The 20699-nt window shown below is 32.8% G+C and overlaps 4 protein-coding genes across 12 annotated transcripts in view; 3 read left to right on the top strand and 1 right to left on the bottom strand.

Annotated features, from left to right (window-relative positions):
- The first annotated feature begins 74 nt into the window (after window positions 1-74).
- LOC105212999 (protein Smaug) lies at window positions 75-7812 on the top strand. 4 transcript variants are annotated; one of them, XR_003752376.2, is made up of 8 exons: window positions 800-1246; window positions 1839-2552; window positions 2654-3509; window positions 3573-4275; window positions 4361-4580; window positions 4647-5370; window positions 6173-6264; window positions 6516-7812. XR_003752376.2 is itself a non-coding variant. In XM_029040816.2 (7 exons), exons 3-7 carry the CDS (start codon window positions 1903-1905, stop codon window positions 5845-5847), a joined length of 3630 nt encoding a protein of 1209 aa, XP_028896649.1. In that variant the 5' UTR covers window positions 75-230; window positions 292-506; window positions 1839-1902; the 3' UTR covers window positions 5848-6229. The 4 variants fall into 4 exon arrangements, 3 of the variants coding, with proteins under 3 accessions (XP_028896649.1, XP_011183774.1, XP_011183776.1); XM_029040816.2 differs by lacking the exons at window positions 800-1246; window positions 6516-7812 and adding exons at window positions 75-230; window positions 292-506 and having other exon boundaries at window positions 4647-6229; XM_011185474.3 differs by having other exon boundaries at window positions 6173-7812.
- A 70-nt stretch (window positions 7813-7882) lies between these two features.
- On the top strand, window positions 7883-9197 carry LOC105212998 (UPF0193 protein EVG1 homolog). Of its 3 annotated transcripts, XM_029040817.2 has the most exons (4): window positions 7883-8023; window positions 8081-8310; window positions 8431-8805; window positions 8863-9197. In XM_029040817.2, exons 2-4 carry the CDS (start codon window positions 8136-8138, stop codon window positions 9033-9035), a joined length of 723 nt encoding a protein of 240 aa, XP_028896650.1. In that variant the 5' UTR covers window positions 7883-8023; window positions 8081-8135; the 3' UTR covers window positions 9036-9197. The 3 variants fall into 3 exon arrangements, with proteins under 3 accessions (XP_028896650.1, XP_028896651.1, XP_011183773.1); XM_029040818.2 differs by lacking the exon at window positions 7883-8023 and having other exon boundaries at window positions 8030-8310; window positions 8869-9197; XM_011185471.3 differs by lacking the exon at window positions 7883-8023 and having other exon boundaries at window positions 8030-8310.
- Window positions 9198-9446: 249 nt separating this feature from the next.
- LOC105212997 (protein phosphatase methylesterase 1) lies at window positions 9447-11575 on the bottom strand. Its single transcript, XM_011185470.3, has 7 exons — window positions 11245-11575; window positions 10964-11162; window positions 10801-10910; window positions 10424-10735; window positions 10108-10353; window positions 9894-10051; window positions 9447-9813 (listed from the first exon to the last, which is right to left on the bottom strand). Exons 1-7 carry the CDS (start codon window positions 11316-11318, stop codon window positions 9662-9664), a joined length of 1251 nt encoding a protein of 416 aa, XP_011183772.1. The 5' UTR covers window positions 11319-11575; the 3' UTR covers window positions 9447-9661.
- A 299-nt stretch (window positions 11576-11874) lies between these two features.
- LOC105212996 (klarsicht protein) overlaps window positions 11875-20699 on the top strand; it is a 76099-nt gene continuing 67274 nt past the window's right edge. The window contains exons 1-2 of one of the 4 annotated variants that reach the window (XM_011185461.3): window positions 11875-12182; window positions 12319-12732. The gene's annotated coding sequence lies outside the window, so the exon portion shown is untranslated. Of the gene's footprint in view, window positions 12733-20699 lie in introns of all 4 variants that reach the window. The other 3 variants (XM_011185462.3, XM_011185460.3, XM_011185463.3) reach the window with 3 other exon arrangements.

Here is a 20699-nt window from a genome sequence, read left to right as displayed (position 1 = left end):
TAGTATATCAACACTGGTAGAATGCAACTCTGCTTAAGTACGCGAACTTATGTCAAATTAGTAGATGTCTCTTTGTTGAACTTTCTACGAGTGCAAATGAAAAAATTCATTGGTTTAGCTATAATTTTGTAACTTGAAAATATAAAATATGTTGAATATTGTTAAACATCAGGTACAAAATTGTGAAAAATCAGGAGTGAAACGAATTATCTAGACATTCGTTTCTAGCGGTAATGATTTATTAAAGTTTTATTTTGAAATGCAAAAGACATGTTGCCTATTTGACCACAGGGCGGATTAAACGGAATACATTGCAAAGAAAACACGATGAAATTCAAGGTTTTCTCCGAATGCGTTTTGTGCTGAAATTTTAATTTAACAAAGAAGTATTAAGTCATAACGTAAAGAAAGATAATTTTTCTTAATTAAACCATAAGGAAACTTGTCAAATCTCTGGAGATGCGGAATTGGATCGCAAATTTCTAAAGCAAACAACAACGACAGAGGTAAGTGAAAGGATAAAGCAAAATGAATAGGTTGAGTCAATTGTGCGTTAACCCCAACAACAGAATTATTTAGCATGGATTAAAGTAGAGTTGGCTGCGCGCGCGGCTCTCATTTGTATTGCGTTTTGTCGCATGATAGTATTCCCCTCGGAAACACTGTAATTTATAATAGATAAAAGTTAACGGTAACTGATTATCCGCACAAAAGTTATGATGGACAAAATGCTACGACGCTGAAGTCAACGTCGTATTGGAAGCATGGAATTAGCTTTAAGTACCTGCACATTAAAGAATCCATTTTAGAACATTTTTGGTAATTAGTTGTTTCAAAAGTACCGTACACTAATGTCGATTCCAAAAAGACCTTAGTTATAATTGCGCAATATCATTTAAAAGTTGGAAAAAATTAAAATCAGAAGATGCAAAATTTTGTATGATTTTAAATGATTACTGTTGATTTTGTATTAAATGTAGATTGTTCGCAATATTCCGTATGTTAAGTGATAATCAAATGATAGAAAATGCAAATATTGTTAGTATATGTGTTAATATAATTTGCCAAATAGTCGTGTAAACAACATAATTTGCGGGCAAAGAATCAAATTGGTAGACTGTCGTGACTAGTGACATAGAAGAAAGTCATCACTACTTTCGAAACTAATATTACATGACTTTAATTTCCGAGCGAAATTAATTATTTTAATAACGTAGATCAATATACATCATTGCCATTAAATTATGTAAGTATATAGAAATTTGGTTACTAAATCCTGAATTCATACTTCCACATTGTTCTTTTATCGTAGTTTATCTCTGAGATAATTTTTATATTAATATCAAAACATATATTGCTGTTGCTTAACTACGTTAAACTTTTAATACTTTTTATAATTAAGAAATTTGGAATACATGCTTCGCTGCTATGCTAATGCTTTATCAACTGTCTAAATATTTTTTGAATCAAAATACAATCGTATTTAAAAAATTCTACAGATATTTACACCATATAAAATTAAAAAAGGCCAAATTGATTTAAATTCACAAAAATCATTTATACAATGTTCCCGTCGAAAGTTAGTATAAAACGTTTGAAGAGTTCATCACAAAGATTTAAAATATTAACAAACTATTTCTACATTCGACCTATTCCGCATAAGCTAAACTTCCCTCCAAATATCCTTTAGGGAAAATGTACATACGTATTTATGTAAATATAATACCTTGCAAGTGGTGTTTCTTTATAAATTTTGTAAGAGTAATCAAAGAATTGTTGATTTATAATATTATATTATATTTGAGTCAAAATTTAATCACAATTTGTTATCCATTTAGAAATTTGCAGCAGATTTCAAATACAATACATCAAAAAGGAATATTTGAATATCAAAAAGCCACCATGAAATATATCAGTACAGAAAAGTTTGGAAATAGAAAAATGTTTGGTGCAAATGAACGGAATGACTATAGTAGAAATAGTCCCATCACATTTGGTGAGCAGGTTACAACAGTCACGAGCTTTTTTGAAAGCTGGAATAATTGCGAACGAACCGTAGTTATGTACGCTCTACTAAAGCGTCTTAGATATCCTAATTTAAAGTTCTTACAATACTCTATTGATCATGCTCTGACACAAAGTTTAGGATCAGAAACTAATCTCAGTAGCGTTCTATTTGACATGAATGCGAATAATCCTTCGTATTTGAAAAAACTATTAAACGCCTATAAGACGTTGCATTTGAACGACGCAGTTGATGCTCTGACTTCGGGTTCATTAGACAAGGACACCATTCCGTGTTATGGGTCCGATTTTCAAATTACAAATTGCGATGAACGTAAATTGTACGAAAAAAAGAAGGAGATATTGGTAGAGGTTTTGAACATGTTACCGCTCTTAAAACCTGGAAACGATGACGCCAAGTTAATTTATTTGGCTCTAATTCCATCAACAGTGCGGGATACCATGCATCAGCGTGTGCCCACAGAGTTGGTTCAGCAAATATTCTCGTACATGCTTATTCATCCTGCTATAAGCAACGAAGATCGAAGGTAATATTTACATACTACAATATTAATACTTCACCAATCTAAAAGAACTGAAAATTAAATGTATTTTGCTAAATATTTTTTTTTTATTTTATGTTCATTAGATCATTAAATGTTTGGCTGCGACACTTGGAGGATCATCTTATGGCTACAGATAAGTTGGTGGAACCAAAAAACAGAAATAGTAGCAGCATAAATCAAAGTTTAGGTGTCAGCTCGGATGCGTCAATTTCATCAGTGTCATCACTTACATCATCATCAATTTCCAATAATTCCATGTCATCTTCTGGGAGTTTTGCTCCAGGGATAGGAATTTCACCATATGCAAAAAGTCGAAATGTTGATTGGCAAACAATTGCTCCTCCAAGCAAGCATCACAGTAATGTTCAACAAAATCCACTTTCACAACCAAATTCTCTACCTGACTGGTCCAGCTTCATGCGGAATGACAGCGGATTTACTAACAGTGGCATAAGTAATTTGAGTGAATTAAGTTCGAGTAGTAGCGGCAGTAGTTGTACAAATCGACGGAACAGTAGCATTACTGATCAACTCTGTGATAATTTCAATGGTATTAATCTAAACGAATTAGGATCTAGTCAAAACAAATTGGGTTTGTCTTTAAATATTGCGACAATAGGTGTTGATGCACATGTGGAGGAATCATCATTAGTGAATGGTGTAGCTGCAGCAGCTGCCACAAATACTAACACTGTCATGTCTGGCCTATTTAGCAACAACAACAACCCAATTATAAACATATTGGGTAGCAGTGGTCATAATGAGGGCAATGTGTGCGAGAATAGCACTTCTAGTAATTCCAACAACGACGAGCATGATACATCGTTTTCAAAAAATGGCACAGAAATCATAGACTTTGAGCCGCATATAACTATTAATGTTGATGGACAATGTTTAGATGAATCTTCAGCTTCCATTAATAATGATATAAATCCAAAGGTACTATACTTTTATATTTTGTTTGTTTAAAGTTGTTCAGTTTGATTAATTTTATTTATTTAGTCGCTACAGCCGCAAATGGCTTACACCTCAATGCCGATGAGTAATTATGAGCAAACGGATATGACTCGTTGGAGTTTGGATGGAAAGTTGACTGCTTTAAAGACTCGACGATCTAATAGTCTTACAACACAAACTATATCCACTTCGTCCTCATCTTCAAATTCCTCAGTGATTACAGTCAATGATAATTGCTCAAATTCAAATGAAAACCTGGCGCAATTTGCAAATAAGCCGCGGAGCTTCTCGCTGTCAATAGAACATCAGCGCAGCGGCTTAGCTAATAGTGATTCGGATACGCGTTTGGATGATTTTAAACCAGGTTATATAAAATTTCAAAGTCAAAATGTAGGTATGTCAAATATTGGTCTGTGGTTGAAATCTTTGCGTTTACATAAGTACATAGATCTATTCAAAAATATGACATATGAAGATATGCTCTGTATCACTGAAGAATATTTGCAAGGCTTGGGAGTAACCAAAGGTGCATCGCACAAGTTAGCAATATGTATAGAAAAACTGAAAGATCGCAATAATCACTTGAACAGATTGGAGCATGATTTGGTGAATGGTCAAATAAAAATACAGAATGTTGTTGAGGATTTAGCAAGCATGGTACTTTCGCCAATGAAACCTATTGCAGCAGCTGATAGCGGGCCAAATGAAGACAATGTTGCTCATAGATTTTTAAAAGTTTTGGATATAGGTACGTCGTTAATAGAATTATAAATTTAATTATTATATTATGTTCCGAAATTGTTTCCAACATGTTGTATTGTATTGTGTTACAGTTGGTGCGATGGTGCAACGTGATACTAACGCCCCTCAAGATGAAGAAAATATCAATGTTTTAATGTGGGTGCTTGATCGTTCTATACATAACGAGGCTTTTGTAAACCATTCAAATCAACTGAAAGAGCTGAAATTTAAACTTTCAAAATATAAAATATCTATTGGTCACAAGGCACATCATTTAAAAAATGGAAGCTCCGGAAATTTAAATAAATCTAGGCAAGTACTCATTGAATTCTTTAAAATTAACACATGTACTATTTATGTTTTCCTATTTCCATTTAGATGGAGTGGTAAATCTCGAAAATGTGATATAAAGAACGGAAGTAATGACCGCATTAACCATAGAAAAAATTCGAATGATATGCTTAACTTCTCTGTTAGTGGTATATCTCAAAATCAGCAACACCACCACCATGGCAGTCAGGTACAACTGGGCGACTATGAAAAATTTACTCATATTATGAGCGGAAGTGCAGGCAGCAGTAACAATGGAAATAACGGTAGCTCACAGCACCAGTATAAAAGTTCATCATATCCAAACTTCATGAATAACCAACAACAGCAGGCCAAGCAACTACATCATAGTCATCATTCACAATTATCACAAAAACAGCAGGAGCAAAATACTATACCCCAGCTTAGCCATTTTCCATCATTGCCTCCGCATCAGCATCAGCAGCAGCAACAGCAACATCGAAGGTCTCTGAACAATTTAATATTAGTGTCGGGGGGTCCTCAACAACCCCAAAAAATGATTTTTAAACCTGGTCAAGGAATTGTACCCGCAGGTCCACCATCTAATGATGGTAACTTGCGTCGAACCAGTATGACTACAGCTATTAGTAACCAAAACAGTGGTAATGTCAATTTAACTTCGACATTTACTACAAGTCTGGGGAATGTAAACGGGAAGTCCGATCCTTCACAGCAACCACAAAGCTTATCGCAATCGCAACTTCAACAACAGACGCAGCAATCACAAAAGACAATGGCAGCAGTGATAATGGTTAGTAGTGAAGAAATTGGTGTTAGTGGTGTAATTGGTCCCCAACAGCCAAATTTGTTAAACAATAACACTAGTATGTTAAATAATAACTTGCTATGCCAACAGCAACAGCAAGAGTTGCAGCTACTTGCCGCTGCAGCAGCCGCTGTTGGCAATAGCTGCCGAAATAACAACATGTTAAATTGTTTGTGTGATGTGAATACAAACAGTAGCAATACTTGTAGTTGTGGTGTAACAAATGTCAAAAATTGTAGCAATATGTCGACTTCATTTAATGAAGTTCACAGCGGTAACAAAAAGGTTCCCTTAGTACCCGTAACAACAAACCCATTATCTAATATTAATGTGCAAACTGTGGATAAGGTGAATATGAAAACGCCATCGTCTGACTCCGCTGCAGTAGCCATGAACGACATTAATAGTTTAGATCAATTGGAAACGCTATGCTTGCAAATGACCGAGCAAGCTATTAACTGAAGTTGTTAGATTTTGTTCTAGTTCGAAGAGTACTTTATTTAGTAATATTATACATATATGCAATCGTAGATAAAATTGTACATTGTTGCATTTCTGTTGAAACTTGATATTTGTTGTAGATATTTCGTTTATAGCTTTCAATTCGACTCTTACTAACCTGGACGGGGTAGAATATATTTTTTATTAACATTTAGCATATTCGATATATAAGAATATAAGATAACAACTGAAATATGTAGTTGTATGAAAATAATGTTTTGGCTAGTTGCTCTTTAAACTTCATTGACGGCAATCATTTGTTTTCTTTATGGTTTCATTGATATAGGAAAATTTTACGAAGTTCGAGGAACATTTCACATTATTCTAGAATGTGCATTGAGAAGTTAAGTAATCAAATGGAGGACCTGGAAACCGACGGTGGGTTTTTTGAATATGATGGTCCAGCATGTTTTCGTTGTGATCGTTGAAATGATGTAAATGTTTCAATTACAATTTACGTTTGCTACACAAAATAGAGCTAATTAGGAAAAATGCATCGCGACAATGAGACTGACTAAAATTACTTTCTGGTACTAAGATATAAACGATTAAAACGCTTATAAACACTATTGACGCTCAGTTGTTGACATTTATTCAAATTGAATAAACAGGAGTTTCATCAATTTCAGGCATGTCTCTCGTACGGAATGTAATTGCTGAATTTAATTTTAATCACAAGGAAAAAAGTGAAATACTAAAATATATTAAAAACTTTAGAAGACACGATACATTTTGAACATTTTGACTTATTAGTAATCACTGTGCAAAGCTGAACTTTAATTTTAACACTAGGTATGTGTGCAAATATTCGCTATACGTCTGTAGTATGTAAGATATCCAATAGATTAACATTGTAATATTGCTAAGCTGAAATTATATAGACCTACGACAATATTTGTAAACTTCTTGTCAAGCATATCGACATCATGAAGTAACTTAAGAGTTGTCCTTACAATATTTAATGTTATAAGCCTTATGATCCAATGAATGGTGAGCAAAACCTCACGATAATTAATGCTGCGCAAGTTAGGCAAAATTTATATTCCTAGAGACAAATGCCTCTTAATGTCTGGTCTGCTTTTTATAATTTTATTGTAAAGCCAATCTATTTAGCAATTTTGTTTGTTTTAATGTATTGCAAATGTATTTATATTGGTAATTGTATATATTTACATACATACATACATATGTTTGCCTTTTAAATGTATGTCTAACTAGAATAATCATGAGTATGAGTAAGATTGCCACACGGAGGGAGCTTATGAATGCACTCTCGTTTGGCTACACATGCATAGTTTATGTAAATAGAATGCAAAAATGTTGTTTATTTGAAAAACTAACACACGTTAATTTCATATAGGAACTGAAACAGCTCTGCATAAGAACCAATTGATTTGAGTTCACTGTATTGAACAAAATTTGGATCCATAAGTACGCACTGTAGTAAAATTTTATAATTATTTTTATATGTTAGAACAAATTTATTTCTATCCCAAGCTGACAGATTTAGTCGGGCTATACCTTAATTTTTCCTCTTATTGAGTGCATGTTACACATGCAGTAATTTTTATAAAAAAAAATAAAAATAAAAAATAGTATATGTTGAGGATTTTAACCTATGACATTCGGAGGCAAGTGCCAACGATAAAGAAATGCAGAGCAAGAGACGATTACACATGCTAAGGTTTCCAATTAATTTAGAACTATTTGCAATTTGTGTTGAAAAAAATGTAAAAAGAAATCCATCAGGTATATCATGTTAGTTAATATGTTAATGATTTATTTATTTATGAAACTGTATTTTAGATGAATAAGAAAAATTAAAATAACTAACGACATACGAATCTTGTATCTTTGTGTAGTACAATAACAAATTTAAACAGATTTAATATCTAATATCCACATAAATAAAGTCTATTTGGATAATTGTTCTGAGTTTTCCTTTTCTTCTCTTATATCGCTGTCTAACTTTGACAGGGATTGAAATAATAGCAAATATAAATGCTTTACAGCATGAAACTTGAATGTTACCATGGAGCTATCGACTCTAACAAAACGATGAGTTTATTTACCCACTCAAAAATTGATTGTAGATATGGTTATATACTGCTGACTATTTGAGCTACGGAAAATATAAGTATGATTTCAATAAATTGTCAACTTGCGGAATTAAAATTTTTATAACCATTTGTAGTTTGTAAAAAATCCGTATTTGTTAAATAAACTGTACGTGAGTGAATACTTAAAAAATGGAAAAAAATCATTGTGAGAATCAAATCTCGGGGAGCGTTGTAGATGATAACGGAAGGACTCGAAGTTCGGAAAAGGAAGCTATAATGTGGCCAAGTGAGCGCATTCCTCAAGGAGGATTTTTTCACAGTCCTAAAATTGAGTACAGCAAAGAGACTGCAGATTTGTTGAAAGGTTGTCTAATTTATTATTTGTATTTTTATAACCAAAAAATTCTAGATAAATATGTATGTATGTATATATGGTAATATTAGTGCATATTTATTTCATTCTAATAATATCATATTGTCTTAGCTCTTATGGCTGAGTCCAAAATGTCGATGATGATGCGAAAAAAGATAAACTATCACTTACGTAATGGGGAGCCATTGCCCAAACCTGAACCACCAACTATTAACACAAAAGATCCCGAAGCTGGGGCGCTTGATATTCTGCACCGTGCTCATCTTGCTAAACGAAAGAGTCTTGAACAGATTTTAGCTAGTGACGCTTACAAGCTACCCCCGTTCCGTCCGAGACCCACGAATCGGATGCCCACGGAAAAAGAGAAGAAACTTCTGCAAGAGGCAATGTCGGGAATGCGGCTTGCAGAAACATCAGTGAAGGCAAAACGTAAACCACGAATTAGAACGGACTTTCAAGCTACGGAAGAAAATATAATTGATGAACGTAAGTTTCTAACAAATAAAAGATTGGTATTTTCTAGCTATTCCATTATCTGTATAGTTTTAGATCAAATTAATGAACGCGCGAACTGGTTGGCTGAAATGGAAGAATTAGGTGATGGTAAGCGCTTTAGGAATGAGGTTCGTGAACAAATTGCTGAACGGCTTCGCCATATAAAAGCGCTGGAAACGAAAATTCAAATTAAAAAAAGTGGTATTCGGTTTGTGGAATAAAGGGCATATTTTCGTTTTACAGCGATTAACTGCGCCAGACACTATTTCGTTTCAGTGCGAGTTTAGCTTGTGCAGTAAAACATGGTCTCATTCAATCGTTTCAATAACTTGTCCTAAAACAAAAAATTATTGACTTATAGAATTTTTGTGGAAATTATTGTGCAGATATATGGTTAAAAATTTATAAAATAATTGTGTCTTGAAATTTACATTTGCAACACTTATTTATGTAGCTATGCATAGTATATGTGAATTGTTATAATATATATATGTGGTTAATTTAATTATTTCCCAATATTTGTGACAATTATACCTAAACTTATATTTGCTAAAAATTGTGTTTCTTTTCTGATGAGAAGGTACAAATTATCTAAATATACAATAGGAGCAGAATAGAGTAAAAAAATATGGTTTAACTGCAATAAATAATTTATTTGTTATGAGTTTTAGTAGTACATGCTTTAAATTTCAACTTTCTGCATGTATGTGTCTTCTACTTATCTGTGAAATATACTTTTTGATGTATATCTTTGCATTTGATTGTAATGTTGATAATTTAGGTTTTGATTATTAAAAGTTTTTTTTATAACCAATCTTATTTACTGCTAATTGGCACTGTAAAAAATTTAACATGCTGGCAAATGAAAGTGAAATTCGCCAACCGCTTCTGCAAAACGATTGCGTATAAGATATCCACTTATTACCTCCGCTACTTCATGTGGACGATCCTCGTGAACGGCGTGTCCACATCGCGCCAGCACTTGCATTTGAAATCGACCTGTTCAAAAAAAAATATATTTTTATTTCTCCCAACTCACTTAATATGCAACGCGTGTATACACACACATATGTACATACCTTGCATTTGACCAACAGTTAGTGCCTTGTCTAAACCATCAATGCTGGCCAGTAATAGTTGTTTCGGAACACGTAAATTTAAAAATTTTTCGCTTAAACCGGTAAACCAACCCACCCAGTATTTTTCTGATTTTGAAAGATCAATGCGCCAAGTATACCTATAGTAAATCGAAATATTGTACTCAATCTATTTAGTGAGAAGTGTAGGATGTACTTTTTCGGAGATTCAATATGTCCGCTAAATGGTTTTTTAAATTCTGATGAATCTGAACTACTATCATTTTCACCTCCGAGTGTGGTACTGGCAATTGAAGTGACGGAATCACCTCCATTATCGTTGCCAATTTCCTCATCTTCTGAAATACTAAAAGGATGTGTAAAGTTACTTGTTGAAGCACTCTCCTCGATTTCATCTTCAGACAATGGTAGCTCGTTAGTAGCTAGCTGCTGCGTTGCACAACTATAAAAATATGTATACGTTTTTATAATATTTAGTATCAGTTCAAGGTAAAATAGTTATAAATTTCTACTTAATAATCTGTCCAGGCATTGAGACCTTTGCGCTTTCTACATTTCTTATTTGGCCACTTCTAATGCACCATTCTATAGCGTTTGGAATACTTTTAAAGTGAGTAGGACGCGATCGTAGAAAACTTTGCATACTGGCCAAAGCTTCCATAGCAGTTCCTTCGACTACATCAATTACAGTTATTCCAATTATACTTGGGATAATCGCTTTGTGCGCAAAATGAACAGCGATAGCGCCTCCCATAGAATGACCGACAAGGTATATGGGAGGAATATCTCCTTGGTAAAGTTGTAATACCAGGTCCCCTATATCTCTACAAAGTAAAGAGAATTATATTGCATTTTCATATACATATTTCATACTGCAAATTATATATACTTTGCAAGAGTATCTGAGGAAAGATCATCATCAAGTTCTGTCTTTGTGTCGCCATGGCCTCGTAAATCAATTGCGAGACACTGACAATGGATAATGCGAGTGATTTCAACCTTAAACATATTTCCAATGAGTATAAAATTTTGATTAGTATGGCATAACTTACGCAGAAATGCGACCATGTTAGACCAGAATATCCACCCCCATGCAGTAAGAGTAGAATTGGACCAGGTTTCTGTGGGGCTTTTGTACGGTATATGCGGAAAGTTCGATTCTCGTCTAAGACCACGTCCTCTTTTTCAGTAAAGAAATCACTCCAGAGTGCCGGTTTAAAATCTCGAATTCGAGACTTTTTAAATGAGTCACTGTAACAAGTTTCAAATTTTATATGCGTTTAGTAACATTGGAATATAAAAACTCAGGATTTTGAATTTGAAAACAGTTTACCTTCTTCCAATTCTCCCACCAGGTATTGTGGGCGGAAGTCTATTTTTAAGAATAGTGCGTTGCAAATTTGACATTTTTAAGTTTTTACCAGTGCGATACCCACAAACCCAATACGCTAGGAATAGTACTTATTATATTTTTCCTTGCAACTCAATGAAACAGCTTTACTTTTTTCTGTGCAGGTATAATATGACACCTCTTTTACCTCCCTCACAGTTATTATGAACTTTTATACCGAATACAAGAGAGTGAAATTAACAAAAATAATACAATTCTATTAATCGTAATTTACTCTACCAGTTTGTAGAATTTTCATCTTCTACTCGTTTAATATTTTCGTCAGCAGGGTTGCAACGAAATCTTCTTTTATAATTTTTAGTACTAAATTACATATTGTTCTTTTTTAATTAAGGAAAATTTATAAAATTTTTATTATAACAAATACAGTTTTAATGTAAATCTCCTTTAAAGAAAAAGTTATAAGTTTTCAAAATTTGGTTCAAGTTAAATCAATCCAAGAATTTAAGCCACTACTTATGGAAAATAACGAGTAGTAATCGGAACGAAACGATATTGTGATATACGAAGTAAGGCAACTCTATGATATCGTGAACTGGCAATCATTATTCTGTTCGGCCAATTGTAATTTGTATGTCCGGCATTTTAAAAACTTCAGTGTTTCGTTTTCGCTTGTATTGTGTGTAATAAATTAAATAATAAGAGTGTTCTTCGCATTTAGTCATGAAGAAAGAAAACTTTATAAAACAATATTGTGACATATTTGCTTTAAATACTTGGTAGAGTAATACAATAAAGTAATATAATTAATTCCCTTGCTGAAGTAATAAGTAGTTGATGGTGCAAAATGTACCGAAACCAAAGTGCATGAAGAAATAAAATATGAAGAGCTTTGTGGATGTGTGTGTGAAGTTTAAGATGTAAGTGCATCGAAAATGTGGCTAAATAAGTTACGAATAAAATAAAGTGGACAAATTCAATTAGAAAGAAATTAAGAATTGCTTGTTAGGCAAGCAGGCAATTGTATAAAAATCACTGTTTTCTTTATATTTGAAGGTGGTTTTGGCATTCGCTGGATATATATATATATGTACATATTAAGAATATGTGAATAACTGGTGAACGAAATTAATTAAAACACAGGGTCGATTCACTAAAAGAATCATATGTATAAAGTCCAAGCAAACAAAAAGTAACCAATATATTATACACATAAGTCGTATATAATAACGAACAGTGTTTTTAGTGCGATAAATTATGTTATTAAAGGAACAGGTGTCCACAGTATAAAAATAAAATGTAAATGATCTACATACATTGGATATATTTTATTTGGTGTATAAACCCTATATCTATGACGACACCTACTGGTATTAAAAATAGGGATATAACTATTGATCGTAAATAATTAAAAATATCATGTGGATCAAAACAAAATGTGATAACAAAAGGAATTAACACATCTTAAAGGTAATACTATCACGCATACCTATGTATATTCTACAAAAAATGAATGATTATATAAATTTATATATTGTACGCACGATTCCGATTACTTTGGCGTTCGGGGTTTGACAACTCCGATCGGTATAAATGGGGTATCGGCAAGAGGAGGATTTATAAATATCTTGATAGTTTTTTTTTCGCGTAGAACCGTGCTTTAAAAAAAATAACATTAGTCGAGCCAAAATCAGGTGTGTTCGAAGTTTTTTCGCGTAGAACTCCTTTCTGAAGTGGATGCCTTCGGCCGCGGTTTAAAAAAATTACCCTGGTCCAGCCAACACAAGTGTTAGCAACATAAGAGACTTGCCTCGATATGATTTTTAAACATTTATTTTGTTAAATAAAACTAGAGGAATTTTGAAAAAAAGAGGAATTTGCCCCCCCTGCGTTCGCCCCTGAAACACATAAGTCTTAGAGCGAAAAGTGATTTCAAATATAAGTGTGTTAAATTGCTTGTTGAAAATTTTGATTTTTTGATTTTCAGAATATCTCGAAAACTAGGCGTCTGCGGTATAACCCTATATATTTTTTAATTGGGAGGACGTCCTCTTTCCAACGGTGCCATAGTAATCGGAATTGTGCCACATTGAAGCTAATAAAATGTTGAAATTTGAGAAGGTCGTCTATCCACTAAAAACCAGAAACTATCTTGTAATCTATTTACATCTGATACGACGCGTCAATGATACCATCACACAGTACTTAACAAAAGGAAGTCGGACAAACATGCACATTTGCAGTGCATAGCCTCAACGAAACCGATAATATGAGAGAATAGCACTTCACTTTTAGAAAATACGAAAACTTGATTAACCCTAACTAATTGTATATGACTAATTTAAAATTTTTATACTCTCGCAACAAAGTTGCTAAGAGAGTATTATAGTTTTGTTCACATAACGGTTGTTTGTAACACCCAAAACTAAACGAGTTAGATATAGGGTTATATATACCAAAGTAATGTTGTTGTTGTAGCGGTTGTCGAAAACCTAAAACACATACAGTGTCATAACTAAGCCATAAATAAAGCTATGGAAATAAAATTTGGTACAAAGGATAGCACTATGAAGGGGCATATTTGGATGTAATTTTTTTGGGGAAGTGGGCGTGGCCCCGCCCCCCAAATAGGTTTATTTGATATATATCTCGCAAACTAATAAAGATATATAAACCAAATAGTCGTTTCATTTAGCCACTTCTTAATATACAGCCACTTCTTAATATACAACCATATTTGTTTCATACAGCCCAAAAATGAAAGAAATCAGATAATACCCACGCCCCCACGGCCATTATAATATTTCGTGCATCTGTATATACGAGCAAATTGTCCACTACTAGATCTATGATCTCTATATATTTAAAAGTAAAAGCTGTGCAAAATGAAGTCAAACTTTCCGTAGCCATCATATACCTAATATAATGGTTTTCACTCTTTCGGTAGAATTTATTCCGCATGTATCGGTTAATATTTGAGATATTTTACTTAATCTTAAAGTGTAGCTTGGTGGCGGAAATGGAGAAAATCGGACTGGAAATTACCCCAGGTCCCAATACTTCTTATAATGATTTTCGTAATTCTAATGGACATTTGAACCTAACCCGAATTTAGTCCTTCCTTACTTTTCTTCTTTTTTGCGTACGGACATTTGTTTTTAATTTTTGACGTATTATAATATATAAACATACATATTGTGTACATGTTTTAACTACATTTTCCTCCTAATAAAACTACACATAACTAATGGCAATAGTTTAAAAACATCCACCTTCGAAAGAATTATAAAAGAAGCCATAAAATTAAAATGAGAACAGCAACACATTTATCCAATGCAACATCATTGACCCCGATTTGTAATATGAAAATGAAGTGTAAACAAATTTTAAACGAACATATGTACAAGTGGTTTCTATTAAATAAGAATTGATGCATGTATAAATATTTACATGTAAACTATGCAAACTTTCTGAGGTTTCATGCAGAATTTTAAGAATGGCATAATCAAATCCGAGCTCTTACTATTAGCTCTATTTGGTGTGGAATTAAGCTATTTTTTCTTTTAAAATTTTTTTTCCATTTAAAGTGGCATTTTTACATTCCTATGTGCGCACATGTAAAAATAAGACCTTTGATTTCCATGTATCCCTCCTTTGTGTTCGGTGTGATTAAAATAGAAATATTTGTCTGACACTAGCATACGTTTTTTTACCGGCACATTAAAATACTTATGCAGTGAACGCAAGGGAAGCACATTAAAATGGAATATGGAATCTCTTTCGTTGGAGAGCTAATTTAAGAAAGAATTTCTTATATAGCATGTTTTCATACCAATATACCTAAATACATACATATATGCTTATGTGGATGTTTATTGTGAGCTATTCGAATTTTTATACCATGTGTAAATGTTGCGCAGTTTTTTTTTCCTTGCGATTTCTATATATGTACTTATGTTACCTGTAGATAGTATAATAGGAATTATATCGCTTTGACCGACAATCGATAAGAGACAGTTACTAAACCCTTTCTTTCAAGAGATCTTTGTGTAGTTTTAGTATTGAAGTTCAATCGACTGCACTACGTTTATGCTTCATTTCTACTCGGTCATATTATACACGGGTAAGTTCAACCCACATGCATAAACACTTTTTCACCACGAGTTAAATGATCTACTCGGATAGAATATACACATTTTCTTTACGTATGTAGACGAGTTAACTCGGATGCATAAACGGATTTAGAGTTGAGTTGAACGTCAAATCAGCTGATTTTTTGTGCCGGTGTATATTGTTTTGACAAATTTCATATACAGGGTTCCCGTATTGCTAATTTTTCGCTAAAAACCCCTACCCCACTTACTACCGAATTTTTGCGGCAAACGCCTGGTACTGTGTAGTACTACAGTAACCGGTTATTGGTTACTTTTTGGCACAGGTTTTTTTGTGGCCCACCCGTGGCACTGTGGGTTGTCGGATGGTGTAGCGAAAACCGGTTTTTTGCTCGTGCATTTCTGCCCGAACGCTTCTCAACCGATTTATGCCGCACATCCCTTTTATCTGGAAAATACGGACATATTTATAATACGAGGCAGCCCTCCATTTAATTCAATTCAGAATTTACCTCGAGTAGAGTATTTGCCGTTTATGCTTATAGGCTTTACTCATGTAGAATATAACCGAGTAGAAATGAAGCATAAACGTAGTATTGGATGTGCTGATTATGGGTGTTGTTTTTCTTTTAAATCTTAAACCTAGCGGTATTGACTTGAAAATACTCGATTACATTTCTTTGCACACTGCCAGAGCATATTAAGAATTGAGTGAAAAATTTGCTAAGAAATGTTTTCATAGGACATTTTAACTGACACATACTTTTTTTTATTTCCGGATAGTAGGTTTGCAGTGTCTGGTTAACTCAACGTTTTATTTGAGTATTCAGACTTTTGAAAAACTGATCTGCACTCGATATATGGTAGTGGTACAAAACGAATTCTCCTATGATTGCTTGTTATGTTTATTTAGGTATACTGATTATTGATAGTTACCCTTCGGCTTGACGCCTTTGAAATCTTATAACTAAATTTGTGGATGCGTTTAAAATTGATTCCACTCTCGCTTCTACTTAAATCTAGTATAAAAATGTAAAATGTAAATCTAGTATGAAATTCGGATGTAATCGAATATTTTATACTGTCGCAATTTATTTATTTAATTTTATTAATATAACACACAATTTGACTCATATATTGGTCATAAAGTCCACTCGAATAACCTGAAACCGTTTTCACTCATTTTCACCACTCACTTAATTTTGGTAAGATATCTCGCTTATTAACTGATATATACGGTGTAAAGCCCACCGGATGTCTGAAAACCCTAATATAAGGTATATGGGAGGTAGGGGAAGTTATGATCCGATACATATACATATGTATAGCTAAGTTAGACTAAAAAACTTAAAATTTTAACAATTCAATTCGAATAATCGGAATAATGGCGATGAAATGGATTCTAATGCCATGTATGACATACAATCTAACTTTTGTTCTCATTTCGTTTACATCATTGTCAATTATTATTTATTAAATTTTCTATTTGTTAATCTCAAATAATACGTCATTGTCGATTATAATATTATTTATTAAATTTTATATTTGTTAATCTCAAATAACTATAAAATTCCACACGTGACCCACTAACGCAACTGTATTTTGCGAATTTTCCTCATCAACAAGTGTGTTCCTGCGAATAGTATATAACAGAAAAAGAAACTTGTTATGGTGGAAATTGCACCTGATTTGGCGGCTCACAAATTTTACTTGAATGCGTCGCTTCGACGTGGCTACTCCATGCAGATGCATGGAGTGAACCAACCTGTTTGACTCTCCTGACCAATGAAGCATTTTCGACAGCAGCATAACAAGAAATAACACCGAAAACACGACAGTTTTGGTTGGGAGTGTCCTAATTCCCAGCCAAGCTATGCATATCAATGTCATTAAGAGACACATTACATGCCTTCATATGTATAAACTTCACTTATGTTTACATTATATATGAATAATATTTCTATTTTCTGCGACATTTGATTGGGTTTAAAGAATATACACGGTTAGATTAACATAGGTCTTTACTGAAACAAAATGAAATAGTTGTATACATATCTTCAACAACGGTCTAGTCACGAAATGTGAGATGGATCGTACATTTATATGTACATATATGTATTTAGAAACTCTATACTCTAAAAAAATCATTAATTTTGCACTTTACTTTTAGTAATATTGCATTCAAGGTGTATTCAAGTTAAACTAAAAATGCATATCTTTGTAAAAAATGAATTTATATTTGTAAACATTCATCGTTTAATTGAATATTATAATGAATAATAAGTGAGTGCTGTAGAACAATGAAACATTACATTATCTCCGATCCAATCTCGATGTTTGAAATACAACCATAGTTGTGAAACAGTTATGTACATGTTTATTATTTATAGTATTATTATGTATTGTAATTTGCTACGCTTGATCACTATAGGTACAGTTAATTTTTTATTTCTCTTGACTTTCAATAAACAGATATAATTTGCAGAAATAAACGTATAATTACCAACATATAATGTTAGATATTAGTTAGAGTTGGCCAGAGAGAAAGATGATTGAAAACGGATGTTGGAATTGTCTAAATGCAGCATTACTATCAACCTCTTTTCTGCATAGAAGCACAGTAACACTTATATTTTTAATAATAATCTATTCGTTCAGACATAATTGCTATGAATAATATATACAGAGGCTCCGTGTTTATATGCAAAAGAAATTGTCACGGATCTTTTAAAGTCACATTGTATATTATTATGATGAAAATAAAATATCAATATATGTACATATGTATATAAATAGTCCGCAGTACGAATTGATTTGACTATCAACAGCTGAGGAATTGACACCGTAGAAAAGAGATGTCTAACCATTAATTGATACGACTGTCTACATATAACCGAAAAAATATATTGTGTGCATGTTTTCTTGGTCACAATGTGATAAGTGTCAAAAATTTATTTTCCCAATATAATGAAATCCATTAATTTGGTTTTATTAACACAAGATAATACTTATCGCTTATCGTTAGCGATTTGGTACTGAAAATAAGTGGTATCAGTCTATGCCTGCTCTAGCACTATTGTGGTAATTATTCTACTGGTTAGTCCATTTATATTATTACATTAAAAGATAACTAAATGAGGGCAACCGGTTCATTTCGCCCAGTAATATTTAATTCATTGGCAGCATTTCTTATCATATAATCTAACAGACATCTGAAAACATTTTACACGTCTTTAAGTCTTACAAACATCTGGAATATATAATCACACTACTTTAGGCCCTCCTTACTGTTTTCTACTCAACACTGAATGTGAATATTTCTCGAAAATGCGATCGAAAAAACTTATTCGGTTACAAATGAATGAATACTATATAAGATATAAGCATAGGATTAAAGAAAAATCTGCCACAATGAAGGAGACCAAGGGCATCGTTTCTATTCTTTGAATAATTTTAATTTCTTGAAGTCAAATTTAAGAAACTTTTATTGCGGATGGCATCGCTCAAGGGGAACTAGTATTATTTAGTTGGTAGCATTCTTTATTCCAACCAGTATGTGCAAAGGCTTTTGTTTTGAGGTGTACAAAAAATACCAAATTTTGAATATATTTTCATAAGCATAAAACATAGGACAATATCATTGATTTTGTGTTTTAGGTACTCATTCGTTGGCCTTCATTTGATTCTTCCGACGTTGAAACGAAATGTATTCGATCGTCACAATTGCGAGTTTGACTACAGTAGTTCTGATAAATGCGGCACTTAAAGCAAAACTCGATAAGATAAATTTAGTGAACTTCTACAAACCTAACGGAAGATAAGATTATTTAAATATGATTAAGTACATATCTACATCAATACTGGCTAGTAAAGAGCTAAAGACAAATTCAATTTGCAATCACGCAAATGAATATTTCTGCAATAATAATAAAATTAGGAAAATATAAAGAAGTATGGAAAGGCCAAGTTCAGGTGTAAACGAACATTTTATATTCTCTCAATTCATTTATTTAATTTTATTAAGAAAACACACACGTTGACTCATATATTAGTCAAGAAGTCCATAAGAAAATCGAAAATCATTATTTATTGTATTGTTGTATTTCACTATTTTTTCGATTTCACTCTTTTTCTCCACCTAGTTAAAAGTTATCCAATTTTATACGTTCACTTAAGATAAGCTTTGCTAATATACTATCTCACATATTAACCGATATACACAGTAAGGTCACCTTATCTATTATATATGTTGAAAGCCCACCGGATGTTTGGAAATTCTAATATTAGGTATATGGGAACTAAGGGAATCAATTACCCAATTAAGCTATGTGCGCCGATTTCGCCAATCTGCAATACCAACCCTCCCATGGTACCAAGGAGTATGTGTACATTAAAATATCTAAATTTTTATTCAAGCTATCCGTTCCGAACATACGGATGAACAGACAGACATCCGAAATTCAATTCATCATCTTATCACCTTGGTATGTATGTATAACTCGTTTAGTTTTAAGTGTTACAAACAACCATTAGGTGAACAAAATTATTATACTTTGGATAGCATATTGCTAGAGTATAAAAAAAATCCCTTTATATATGTACTTCTATTGAAAAACTAACTGAAGTTTGTTAAAATAACAATTTCTTTGCGGCAGTACAACGTTTTTCTGAATTGAAAGATGATACCAACGTCATCTGCTTCTTATGACGACAACAACCTGTTTATTTGTATTGCATTTACGAACAGCAATTGAACTGAGCGCATAGCAGATAAGTCCAGTAACATAGTGGACTGATGTACAAAGCAACGATACCATTAGTATCTTAAATATATTTGGAACAAAATAATTATTTGCTGAGGTAGTTCGATAGCTCAGGCAAGGTTTAAAATTTTTGAAAAATTCGTTTGGTCGTTTGGTCAATATAAGTAAATTTGTCGAATGCAATTATTAATTCAGTTCAGTTCTGAAGTTAGGGGTCAGAGACGCGAACTATAGAAGTAACTTGATACACTTTGATTCTTCTGTGTGCATCAAAAAGCTTAAATTCAACATTAAGAAAGTTATTGCGTTTAACGAACTATGCCTTTGTTGGATTAATTATCGCATTGTAAAATCACAGAGAATGTTATTATTTTCAGAGGTCAGCTGGAATTTGTAAAAAACAATTTTTCATATGTTTTATAGTATTTTGTAATTATATGATTCTTTTAAGATTTCTCTTTTCTTTCGGTTGTTGTCGGTCTGATCTTCACTTTGCTATGCACTTAGCCGAACTGGGTTTTGTATTGTAATGTTTCGTGAATGAAATCGAGTACAAGTAATG

Source organism: Zeugodacus cucurbitae, chromosome 4, assembly GCF_028554725.1.
Source record: "Zeugodacus cucurbitae isolate PBARC_wt_2022May chromosome 4, idZeuCucr1.2, whole genome shotgun sequence".
Taxonomy (NCBI): domain Eukaryota; kingdom Metazoa; phylum Arthropoda; class Insecta; order Diptera; family Tephritidae; genus Zeugodacus; species Zeugodacus cucurbitae.
This window is presented reverse-complemented; position numbering and strand designations above follow the sequence as displayed.